Below are 13,743 nucleotides of genomic sequence, written 5' to 3' on the forward strand. Positions count from 1 at the left end.
ACACAGACACGGAGAGAACGTACAAACTCCACACAGTCACCCGAGAAATCTTACCCCAGTCCCTCGTGCTGAGGCAACAGTGTTAACCACTGTACCACCGTGCCACCCACTCAGCCTCCAAATGTTGTAATGAAAGCAATTCAGGCCTGACTAACATCTCCTTATAGCTAATACATTCCAATCTACATTTCATTCTCTTTTACACCCTCTCGAGAGTCTCCACATCCTTCTTATCGTATGCGTACAGAACTGCACAGGATACCACCAAAAATGGCTTAACTAAAGTTTCTTACTGCAGCAACATTACTTGCCAACTTTTATTTCAATGCCTGACCAATGAAGGCAGCATTACATATGCCTTTTTTACCACCTTATCCACTTGCGTTGCCACAAATACACAAGTCTAGCATTAATGTACAGTTCGTTGAAAAGCAAATTATGTCTGTCAAGTAAGTAAACTTATGATCTTAACATCCTCTTTCTGACTCCAAGGAAACCACTTACTGTGCAGCTGATAAAATGCAGTGCATGGCAGCATCACTAAAGAGGACTAGAAGCGGCTTACGATCCTCCAGCTTACCCTAACAAAAAAAAAGCAAAGGTCATTCAGCATACATTTATGAAAATTTAGCCATCGGCCAAAGCTTCTGCCTTTGACATAAAGTAAATAGAAACACTGAAGAAAACTGATTAAGTTAAAGACATAACCTGCAATACAAGTTTCAAACAGACATAGGTGTTTGAAAGGACAATTTAAGAAACTTAAAAGCAACCTTTGAAATCAATTAAAACAATCGATTTTTGATCAGGTATTAAATATTGATATCTCATTCATCTCATTCACTTTAGCTGAGCAACCAAAATAGTAATGATATGCAAACCAATTGTTAAGCTGTCATCTAAACTTGCACGGTTAATGTCCATAGATATAATTATAAAAGGAATATTAAGCTGAAAATACAACACAAGAGCATCACTGGAATGCTGAAAATGCAAGAATGTTCTAAGTACATAAAATAATTTGGCCTTCAAATACTGCTTATCAACATTCTCAATTTAAATCTTGACCCCACAGAAATGGATCATCTCATGTTGGTTCAACTTACAAAATTCCCATATGATAAAAACATCCTGTACTATTTGAAATGATTATTCAATTTACATTTCTGTAAACCTTACTATAAAAAGCCTAGAATAATGAGAAGTTCATTCTACTTTGGGCTTAAACTAAGACTTCAAATTCCCAACCTAAAATTTAGAAACTTAATCATTTACCTTGTGACAATGCAGTCACTTTGAAAGGTTATTTTGTCCTTTTTATTGAAAAGAGGTTGTGAAGTAGAGGCACCAAGTACCAGAACCAGTAGCGTAAACAACTCATGAGGCCTTGGATTATGTTTTTTTAAAAACAGCCCAAATGGGTGTGGCCAGCTCAGATCAGGCCTTCCAGTATTTTTCTCTTTTAGCTTTGAGCAGTCAGAAGCTGCTGACATCTCAAAACAGTCCGAAGCTTCAGTATACGTCTCTTGGCTGCTCCACTCTCGGAAATCTCTTCATGTTTCTTTCTCCTGGATTGGAAAACTTGAATCTGCGCCTGAATTTGCCTACTTTTGCCAAGGAGTGTGTGTTTACGGGATGTTAGCGATAGGTACTGAATCTATGATTCGGTTAAGTTATTCTAAACTTCTCTTTCTTTTGTCTGTCTTTCAATTCTAGTGCTTAAACAAATTACGTTTTGCTTATCAGAGTAGTTTGACCAGTCGCATCGCACCTGGAACACAGCATTTCATATCTACCTTTAAGAATAAGAAGAAAAAGTTCAGGTCTCGGCTACCCTTCCAAAATATTTTGAGGGATTCTGCTCTGGTCTATATCAATCTTTTACTAGAAGATATTACCTTTCTGCTAATGGCAATAAGCAGACATTCTGCTGCTTCGAGCTGCAATTCAGGTTCTGTTAATAACATACATAGGACTTCAAGTAGTTTGCAGCTATCAGCCGTAATATGGTGCAAAGCAACCCAGTCCACATATCCAGCCAGGGTATTCAGAGTAGCTACTGCAACGCGACAGTGTGCCTTGGCCTAAGGAAAATAAATCTGTAGTTTAGAAAATCAGCTGCAAAGCATTCAAACAATCAAATGCATGATTTATTCACTATGTATGGAATCTATAAAGACATTTAAAACTTCTACAATGATTGTTGCACATTTTACAAATGGGAGTTATAGTTGCAAGGTATCTAGCCATGCTCCTTTAAGCAGCAGCGAGAAACATAACACAAATGGAGTAAAAAATAGCTTCTTAACCACCCAGCAACTTGAACTTTGCACAACACCTTAGCAATTGAAAAGCTTCAATGCAAAATCATGCTAGTTTGTAAAACTTGCATGATCTCTCAGAAAACAATTAATAATATAAAAAACAAATTGTTACCCACCTTATTTTCTTGAGTAGTGTCTGCTTTCTGCAAGAAATTAAAAGATATTAGAAGCAGCTATTTCACAAATGGTGAAGATAATAAATAGAACATAGAATTGACCATTTATGAGTTTGTCAGTTCAAGTACAACATCATACATGAGGTTCTGATTGCTGCAGAGGACAGCTTATGAAGTTCAAGAGTTATTCCAGTATTATCAGAAATTATCACATATATAGTAATTACCAACTGTTTGTAGCTCTGAGTGTGCTCCTGCAAGATGTCCAAGAGAAAACTGAACAGCTGCATCATATTTTGAGTTAATGCATGCTGAATGTCCTTACGACGCTGAGCAGGTATAGTCTGAAAAGTCACCACATCTTCCACTAAGCGCAGAAGGATCAACATCACCAACTCAGTTTGTGTCTCCTAAGATAATTAAAAAGTTACATTGTATACATGGAGAAAATAAGAAACAAGGATACCAAATACTTGAGGATTTCAACAAATGCACACCAAAAATTTTCACTAATTTATTTTTGTTACTTATTGAGTGAAAGTAACATGAAGGAGCTATAATCCATCTTCTACTTATCAGCTAATGTTTGTACTCTACCACTGAACACGTTATAAAAGGTTTTGACAGAGTGGATGCACAGAGTATTTCCACTTAGGAGGAGAAATATGAGAGGTCATTCTTAGCAAAGGATTATCATGAACTCAAACAGGAAATTCAAAAGAAACTTGTTCATATGACTTTCTGATTAAAAAGTGTCAGTTGTAGAGTGGTTGACTTGGACATTAAGCTCACATTTGAGGAGAAATTAATAAGCATAACTGATAAGGAAATAGAGGATAATGCTCATTGCATTAGTAGGGTAAGGAGCCTCAAGTGGTACACGAACAGCAACATGAATTGACTGATGCTTTTTTGTGCAAAACATTCTTTGTAATTGTACGTATGGCATGAGCCACAGGGAGTGATACAGGCTGGTACAACTGCAACATTTAAAAGGCATCTGGATGGGTATATGAATAGGAAAGGTGTGGAGGGATATGGGGCGAGTGCTGGCAGGTGGGACGAAATTGGGTTGAGATATCTGGTCAGCATGGACGAGTTGAACCGAAGGGTTTGTTTCCATGCTGTAGATCTCTATGACTCTATGGTAAATAAAGATGGAAATGAGAAAGAGAAGTAGGAATTAAGAAAATATTAACAGCACAATATTTTTACCAACTGTTACAAAAGAACATATTCACTTTGGAGAACCTTTTATTGGCAGCTTTGGACTTACCCCCATGGCAGTCAGTTTATCCATTTCATTTAGCATATCTGGCCACTGCTGTGGCCATTCACGTTTGATCATTTCTACTACGATTCGGGAAAGTGCATCCTTAATGTAAGCCTCTTCCACCATAATATTATGAGTACCCTGAAGATGCAGAAGAAATGAGTGACCAACATTTTTTTTTCATTTTTCAGGTTTATACAGATTCTCAAAGACCAATCTGGGTGTCAAAATGGAACTACAGTCCTGTGGTAAGCAAACAAAAGGGCAAGTTTATCAAAAAAATAATTTTTGCACAACATCTGAAGATTGATGTGGAGATTGCCACTGATTAATACTGATTGACAGTTAATAGCCAGGCTTCGTTTAAACTTCACCAAACATGCCAAGGTTGATCTGTTGGTTCCCCCATGAAAGTAATCAATATAGATGGCTAATAGCTGAAGTATTAGCACCAACTCTTGTGGAATGGTTTGTGATCACAGTTGTCAACACAAAAATGATCCACTGATATTTACTGCTTTCTATTAACCAATCTTCATACTAATTTGATATTCCCATTACCTTGAACCCTAATTTTGTCAATAATCTCATTTGGCATCTTTTTCCAATTAGATTTTTTTTAGATTAGATTACTTACAGTGTGGAAACAGGCCCTTCGGCCCAACGAGTCCACACCGACCCGCCAAAGCGCAACCCACCCATACCCCTACATTTACCCCTTACCTAACACTATGGGCAATTTAGCATGGCCAATTCACCTGACCCGCACATCTTTGGATTGTGGGAGGAAACCGGAGCAGCCGGAAGTGTTTCATAAAATTCAAAGTCAGGTTGATGACTCTTTTATCCAACCTGCTAATTACAACCTCAAAGTTCAACAAATTTGATTACTGCAATTTTGTTATTGCATCTTAAATAAGAAAGATATTCTAGCATTTGCCCTGCTGCCAAATTACACTGACGTAAAGTTCCCTGTTTTCTCTGCAACTCCTACATTGAATAGCCTGGGGATTTCTGGAAAATAAAATAGCTCTCTAGGTACCTCAAATTAGGAACCAGGCCATTTGACACATTCATCCCATTATTTCCAACAGTTTTATTTTCAGTAGCTGTTTGGTCATACAAAAGTGATAAATAACTTGTTACTTGTTATGAAGCCAACATTTATTGTCCATCCCTAAATGCCCTTGAGAATGAGTCATTGTACAATTGTTGAGTTTATACAAGCCATACAAACATATTTTTGGAGAAGTGAATACAGGGCATTGGGTTAGTGCAGACAGATAAAATTAAGGTCAAAGATCAGCCATGATTGTTTTGCATGGCACGGTAGGTTCCAAGGATTGAATAGCCTACTCTCACTGTAATTCACATGTTTTATTAACTGTTCTTTTCGCAAGTGATGGAATTATCATCTTTGACCATTCTTCAGTGCACCAGAAGCAGAGATACACACAAATAAGAGACACCAATGAGACGTGCACCAGAGATCTTTTACTGAGAAATGCTCAAAATACATGCAGTAATCTGGATGAGGCAGATATTGTGATTTCCTGCGTTACTCTTTCATCCTACCCAGAACTTGGATCTTGCCTGAATCAGCTCATTGGGTTTCCCAGTTTATCAGCATCCGAGAATGACGGAAAGCATTCCAGGTGCTGGGATTTGATATAGCGACAGCCAGTGCATGGCTATGCTGCAAAATGCTAAATTGCCGACATGATCTTAATGTCCTGCAGACCCATATTAAGCAACCCCTCTGTGTGCTAGTTCCTGATGTTAGAAGTACTAAGGATGTTCAATGTGCATCAGTGCAGTTAAGTTGCTAACTTTCATCGGAGATATTCCAGAAGTTTGAACACATTGATTTGGATTACCCAGCTTCTATCAATATTAATGGAATTATCTTAGGTTGGGTTTGCTGTAGTGGATAATTGTTTGTTGTTTCATGTTACTAGTTGTTGCAAAATGCTCTTAGCAGCAGGGGACCACCAAAGGATGGAAATGAGAAAACAACAGAAGACAAGAAATCATGTTTCTTTACTTCGAAGCTCCCAATCGCAACTTGGGTCTCCTGAGCCTCAATTCCCCAATTTCATTCACACTCAAGTCACCAATGTCATATCTCATCCTATCAGGTGATTTCAAGGAATCCTGCCTGCTTGTCTGTCCATGAGCAGTTTCCACTTTGTGTGATGCAGTTTTCCACAGCAAAGGAGAAATCCTTTGTCAGGGATAGTGCTGTGCAAATACTCAAACATAGAGACAGAGCCAGAGACACAGTTATCTGTCATCTCACATCCAACAGTGCCTTCAGTGTTCTCAGTTGTTAAAGGGCATTCATAATTCAGAAACCGAGATAGGCCGTGTTTTCAAGATGCAATTTATTTGGATCATTCAGTGAGTACCCTTAACTTAGGAACAAAGGTTTTCACAAGTTTCATTATAAATGATGTATTATTTGTTCAGCGAAGTCAGAAAAGCAAATAAGACAACTTACACGGGATAGAAGAGTCATCACGCTATTCTTCAGCTGGACTTTATCTCGGTGTATCATACCATTCCAGCGAAACCTAATTTTGAAAAACAATTAAGGAGTTGTCTTCACTATATCATTCTGAAAATACCATACAATCTTATTTGTTACTTGAGAGAATTATATATATTATGGGACAAAAAAGTTACAATAGTCAGCATTATTACCACTTGCAAAAAATGACAACATACAGAAGCAAGATCTGAAAAAATGTAAAATACAACAAATGGGATGAAGGCAAGGCCCACGGATTAATAATTACACAGATGGAGAAATTTCCCTGCTTAGACATTATGGAGGACAAGGACGAGGAGGAGGAGGAGGAAGAGGAGAAGGACGACGAGACGTGAACAAGGATTCAATCCAAATTGGCTTTGAATAACTATTTGGTCCAGGGGAAATAAATATATACTTATGTTCATGTATCTACCACAGTAGAAACCAAAGGCCAAAAATTTTATACTAGTAATGAAGATGAAATGGTCAGTTATTTGTTGCTTATTTATTTCATTAGCCATTGACTGCCTTGTAAAAATAAATCCTTAAATTCCACCGTAAATTAAGGCATAATTGGGTTTTTAAATGGCATACTTACTTCATAATTACTATGATCCATCCTCGCTAACCCTAAAATGCTCATTTTATACTGTGCTGTATCTCACTTTTCCATTACAATGAAACCATTCCACTTTTCTTAAGTTTACAATCAACACTATATTTCCTATTTAAATCCAATTAATTACTGAACCAATTCGAATTGAACTTCCTGATTGACTGTCAGAGAAGATATGTGATAAGCACCCACAAGTTGCCTCAGCTGCCGAAACCCTGAGATTTGAGAACTCTCTGATTTCTAAATCTCAGGGTTTAGGCAGCTGAGGCAACTTGTGGATGCTTATCATTTCTAAATCTCGTTTCTAAATCTGAGTAAGCTTTTGGTCGTTTGACTTAATATCACCTTATGTGGTTCATATTTTATTTTATTATGCTCTTCTGAAGTGTATTTGGACATTTTTATTACATCAAAAGGTGCTGTAAACATACAAGCTGTTGTATATTACATCCCAGGTAATTGGATGTAGAAGTCAGAGCTCACCAGATTTTTGAGCGTTGCTTTTTTACATGATCTGAGGCAAGTATCATTCATTTACCATTGACTGAAATTTTGAAACCCATGGTCATCACTAGGTTCCACTGAAAGATGAATGTGTCAGTGCTCATTCAAATAAATGCACACAATACACTAATAGATAAGATTTCATAAAATTTCAAGTTCACAATTATACAAGGTCCTTATTTGTACCACGCTTTGTAAATAGTATTAATAGTATAATATAATTAATAATTGGTTCAATAGCATTATAGTCTACAGGATATTAACTACGCAAGAAAAAAAACTCACTTTATAGAATGCTCCAGAATCTGAAGGCCAAAGTGGCGGACAATTCCAGTATTATTTTTCTCAGCCAAACGTAACCCACACTGCACTGTGTGTGGACATTTCTCCTTAAACTCTTCACAAAACTGCAGCATTAAGAGAAATATACATCAATTCAGTATGCTTGTACAATATCACCAACCTTACTTTAGAGAAAGTTTTTCCAGCAATAGAAACAACCACAAGTCAAATGAATGCAGTAAATCTCTCAACAAGCCATTTTAAAATCAAAAAACTACTGCGACCATTTATCACACTGAATGCTGAAAATACCAGGATGGCAATTCTAAACTGACACTCCGGCTCAATGTATGTTTAGCCCATGTTAACATGATAAAAGACTCCATTCTCCCAGAGGAACATCAAGTCTATGTCACTAATGTCAGTGTGTATATGCACCACGCTGGAATAGGAAGTTTGTGCACTTAATATCACTGTCAAGGACCTAATGTCACGACCCTGCTCATCAGTTGCTCAGTGAATAGGGCAGCAAAATCCCTTCCTGAACATTTCTCTGGGTCTGTAGCTTTACAAATAAGTTTCATGTGTATAGGGCTATGACACCAATTAAAAACTTTTGTGTATTAAATTGATATACCACGAAATTGCTCTATGTTTTCATGATTCCTTATATCTAAAAACTGGGCATTATAAAGTTATGCCTTGTAAACCATTATACAGGTCTGCCACATTACTTCATAGATATTGTGATATTGTGACTGCATGAGTGGTGAATGCGACCTGTGCAGTTGCAGCAAATGCAGGCAAGAAACTATAACTGAAGTACAATTACATGCTGTTTTGTTGCTTACAGAGCCACAAGTGAAAAGCTTGTTTGAACCTTTGCTAATCTTAATTTTGATAGAACTGCAGCTATTCACGCAAGAAACTGTTGTAATTGATCCCTCAATCAGCAATGCAAACAGAACTGTTTAACCTTACCCTTCATACTCAATGATACATGCAGTGCAAATTACTACTAATGTCCATTATTCATTGACTTTGTTGATGAAGAATCATGTGCAAATAAGGACGACTCATGAATTAGTGGGGTGACTAGGTAATTAGTTAACAGACAGATTAAGGTTACATCTTGTTAATAAACCTATTAATGAAAATAACTTCTTGCTTCATACCTCACCACCTGGCTTATATCTATTTAACATGAACAGAAAATGGGTGCCTAAAAATGAAGATTGGAAACAGAGAAGAATTACTTTTCAGACAAATGACTATAATTGAAGCTACTCTTTAGAATGGTTGAAAGCACAAAAAGGGCCTCAGGATAGAATTTTCCATCTATGTTCTTTGAATTTAAGCGCTATGACCAATGGGAGAAATTTAAATAGACATTATGGATATGGGTTACATCCTTACCAAAGATGATTCTGGTCTTTGCAATGTCACTTTCTATCAATAGCAGGATGGATGCAAACTAATTTGAAAGCTTGAGAACTCAGTTTGGCATGGAGGAAGGTTTGGATGATCTATTAAGCCGTTTAGATAAAAGGTTTCAAATGCATATGGTCAGCCATTGACCAATTTAGAAAGATGGATGTAACCATTATATAATCTTGGCCTGTTAAATTTTATGAGATAAAGTGTATTTACAAATTCCTGGTTCAATGATGGCTTTCAATTTATTGCACAGTACCTAGTGTTAAATGGAGCAAAATTCTCAAATATTTTTGATCAAATTCCTTGGCTTTGGGGGGAAAAAAATTCTCTAGTTATTTTCTGGATTTTTATAGTACAAATGGGGCGTTCAGTAATGTCACAAAAAACAGAGTACTTAACATTCCTAGAATTTCAAGACCAATGGGAAACAGATATCAATACAACGGAAGAAACACAGACAAGAGGATGGAGATCTTTTTGGCAGATCTGGCTGGTACCAGGAATGGAGTAAAAATGGAAGCAGGAATGCCTGGGCAATTACAAAGAGATGTTTCAGCTGTGATTTGAAATGTCATCATGTAGTAAATGGCCCAAATTGGAAGAAGAAGTGTCTGAGGCAATCCACAAGAGGAAAGACCTGGAAAAAGAGAAAGAACATTGATCAGCCCTGGGGATATGTCCAAAAAAGCTTCAGTGTGGAACAAGAGTATTAATCATAAAATCATGAATTGTGCTGTGGTGTAGTGTTTGCACATCCACAGTATGGGAACATGGGATTGGGATACCATAGCTATTACAGAAACATGGTTAAAATAGTGCGCCTGTTTCCTCCTACAGTCTAAAAATGTGCAGGTTAGATTGACTGGCCATGGGAAATTTGGGCTGACAGCAATAGAAGAGGGATCTGTTAAGATTCTCTTTGGAGAGTACTGGGTCAATGGAAAGATTCTTGGTAGTGTGGCTGTGCAGAGAGATCTTGGAGTCCACGTGCATAGATCCCAGAAAGTTGCCACCCAGGTGAATAGTGCTGTTAAGAAAGCATACAGTGTGTTAGGTTTCACTGGTAGAGGGATTGAGTTCCAGAACCGCAATATTATGCTGCAACTATACAAAATGCTGGTGTGGCCACACTTGGAATATTGTGTACAGTTCTGGTCCCCCTATTACAGGAAGGATGTGGAAGCATTAGAAAAGGTGCAGAGATTTACCAGGATGTTGCCTGGTCTGGAAGGAAGGTCTTATGAGGAAATGCTGAGACACTTGGGTCTGTTCTCTTTGGAAAGGAGGCGGCTAAGGGGGAATTTGATAGAGACATGCAAGATGATCAAAGGATTAGATAGGGTAGACAGTGAAAGACTTTTTCCTAGGATGATGACGTCAGCTTGTACGAGAGCGCATAACTACAAATTGAGGGGTGATAGATTTAGGACAGATGTCAGAGGCAGGTTCTTTACGCAGAGTGTCGTAAGGGCGTGGAATGCCCTACCTGCTGATGTAGTCAACTCAGCCACATTAGGGAGATTTAAACAATCCTCAGATAAGCACATGGATGATTTTGGGAAAGTGTAGGGGGACGAGCTGAGAATAGTTTACAAGTTGGCACAACATCGAGGGCCGAAGGGCCTGTTCTGCGCTGTATTGTTCTATGTTCTATTAAGCTCAATTCGTTTTGCTCATAACCAATATGAGAGCATCAATTTGGGAGTAACTTAGCAACTCCAGTATTTCAGCATGATTCAATCTGCACTTCATGCACTTGAAGGCATGCTAAATATCAGTGATGACATTCTCATCTACAAAATCTGCAAGAATGCAACCTCATACTGAGCAAGTCCTTGTTTTTATTCAATTAAAGCAGAATCAAATTATTTGGTCGCATTTAACAGTGCAAGAATATCTCATGACCAATGGAAGTACAATCTGCTACAGTGTGGCAAATTCGAAGCATACTATATCTGCTCAGACTCATTGTATGATGTGATCACTTCATTCCTGACATCATTACATTTAGCTTCTCTACACAATCTGACAGAAGGAACCAGGTCAGCAAACTACAACAAATCAAATCAGTCATCAAGTTGTACAAACACTGACCTCAACCAAAAAAAACTTAGACCAAAAGATATAGGAATAAAAAAATGCCATTCAGCCCTTAGAGTTTACTCTGCCATTCAAAGAGATTGTGGCTGATCTGACAATCAAACTTAATTTTGCTGTCACATCCCCAAAACCATGCATCCTTCTGGTGGTTAAAAAACCTGTTCAATTCAGCTTTGGATACACTTTACGACCCAATCTCGACAGCCCTCTGCATTTTAAAAATTCCACAGATTACACTGAGATTATTCCCTTTGGTCCTAGACACACTCACAGGGGAAAAACACCTTTTCCGCATTTTTCCTGTCAGCTCCCAAAAGAATCAATAAAGTTACCTCACATTCTTGAAGGGCTAAGGCTGGAAACGTCGATTCTCCTGCTCCTGGATGCTGCGTGACCCGCTGTGCTTTTCCAGTGCCACACTTTTTGACTCACTTTTCTCAACTCCAATGAGTACAAGCCCGACTTTCTCAAAATCTCATTGACTGCACATCCCACCATACCGAGCATTAAATTTGTGAACTTTCTCAAGACTATCCCCAATACAAATACATATCTCCTCAGATAAAAGGGTTCAAAACTGTTCAGTGTTCCAACTATGGTCTGCCTAGTGCCTTGTATAGCTTTAGCATAACCTCTCTATTTTTAGATTGCACTCCTTTTGGAATAAAGACGAACATTCCATTTGGCTTTCCTATTATCCGCAAAACTTGGAAACTAGCATTTTATGATTTATGCACATGTAATCTTTCTGTGCTGCAGTTTTCTGGCCTGTAAATTGATATTCAGCTCTTGTACTCTTCTTGCTAAAGTGCATAATCTCACATTTTTCCATATTACATTCCATCTGTCAAGTTTTTTGCCACTCAACCTATTTCAATTCATTGTATCATTCGCACAAACTTGCCCTACCATCTTTTGTTTCAGGCACTACCGCAATGGATGAATGATCACCATGCAACAATCGCTAGACAGGAATGTTCCCTCACAGTCAGGGAACACTTCAGCGGTCAAAAGCATTCAGCCTCTGATCTCTGAGTAAGTGTCCTCCAAGATGGCCTTTCAGATACACAACAATGCAGAATCATCAAGCAGAAACTGATACCAAATTCCATACCCATGAAGGCAGCCTCAACCGTGATCTTGGGTTCATGTTGTGCTACATGTGGCCCCACCACACTGTTTCGTATCTGTAAATTCTTCCTTACCGTCCTGTTTTGACACCATCACCTTGATGAATTGTTTTGACAGCTCTACCTTAATTAGTTTGTACAGTTTTGGATTACTTGTCACTTTGGTTAGACCCTAGTCTTGCGACTCATACCTATCATGTGGTTCCAGTCATTCAGATTGTCTCCAGAACTACCTTACTTTCAATTTTTTGTAATTATCGTTCTACCTCATTTAATCTGATTATAGGTCGTCCTTTTGTTTGTTATTCAGCTGTTAATAATTTGCTCACCATTTAATACTCTTGGTCACCTGCAGAAACTTATTATTCGACACTCCACACACCATTCGTATGATTTTTTTTACCTCTTCCTATAAATTCTGTATCTATAGGCTCTTGTCTCTTACTACACCTGACAAAGGGGCTGCGCTCTGAAAGCTTGTGATGTCAAATAAACCTGTTGCACGATAACCTGGTGTCATGAGCCTTCTGAATTTGTCCACCCCAGTCCAATACTGGCACCTCCATATCATGGCTACCCATTTTTGTGACATGCACAAACTTGTTATCGCACATTTACCATCTTCATCCAAGTCATTAACATGTATTGTAAACCTTTGTAGCTTGTGGCACTCTGCTATTTGCTTCTTTAATCTCACTTGTTTGTTTTAGCTCACCAATTTTCTATCCATGCGAATAGCTACCCTCAACATTTCAGCAGGTTAGGGGAGATCATGGCCTAGTTGCATTATCACTAGACTATCGATCAGAAACTGTTCTGGGGACCCAGGTTCAAATCCCACTAAGGCAAATGACACGAAATTAATAAAATTAAAAATATCTGGAATTAACAATCTACTGATGATCATGATACCATTATCAATTGTTGAAAAAAACCGTCCGGACCTACACCTGGCTTCAGACCCATAGCAATAACGTTGACCCATAATTTCCATCTGAAATGGCCGAGGAAGCCTCTCATTTGTAGCAATTGCAACTAAGTCTCAAATGAATGAAACCAGAAGGATTACCTGGCATCATATCTGGCATGGATAAAGACAATGCCAGAAACAGTCCTGTCAACTTTGGAAACTCCCCCTTACCAACAGTTGGGGACTATTGCCAAAATTGGGAGAGCTGTCTCCCCAACTTGTCAAACAACAACCTGACAAGTCATACTCAAACAATCATACCTATCGGCAACGTCCCAGACACTATCATCACGATACCTAGCTATGTCCTGTCCCACCTAGGACACTCAGCAGATGTGATGGCACAATAGTACAAAGTTGGGAGGGAGCAACCCTGGAGTCCTCAAAATTGACTCTGGACTCCAAGTTTCATGGCAACAGGTTAAGTACGGGCAAGGAAACCTCCTGCTGATTACCAC

At 38.3% G+C, this 13,743-nt stretch overlaps 1 protein-coding gene across 3 annotated transcripts in view; it reads right to left on the minus strand.

The window, feature by feature from the left end:
- The window catches only part of LOC132819696 (exportin-5), a 104,400-nt gene that overhangs the window by 65,287 nt on the left and 25,370 nt on the right, over window positions 1-13,743 (minus strand). For all 3 annotated transcript variants that reach the window (XM_060831358.1, XM_060831357.1, XM_060831356.1), the window contains exons 2-8: window positions 7,652-7,773; window positions 6,214-6,286; window positions 3,717-3,854; window positions 2,668-2,850; window positions 2,441-2,467; window positions 1,899-2,084; window positions 505-581 (exon numbers count right to left, since the gene is read on the minus strand). In XM_060831358.1, coding sequence (XP_060687341.1) covers window positions 505-581; window positions 1,899-2,084; window positions 2,441-2,467; window positions 2,668-2,850; window positions 3,717-3,854; window positions 6,214-6,286; window positions 7,652-7,773 — 806 coding nt within the window. The remainder of the gene's footprint in view (window positions 1-504; window positions 582-1,898; window positions 2,085-2,440; window positions 2,468-2,667; window positions 2,851-3,716; window positions 3,855-6,213; window positions 6,287-7,651; window positions 7,774-13,743) is intronic.

Source organism: Hemiscyllium ocellatum, chromosome 10, assembly GCF_020745735.1.
Source record: "Hemiscyllium ocellatum isolate sHemOce1 chromosome 10, sHemOce1.pat.X.cur, whole genome shotgun sequence".
NCBI lineage: Eukaryota > Metazoa > Chordata > Chondrichthyes > Orectolobiformes > Hemiscylliidae > Hemiscyllium > Hemiscyllium ocellatum.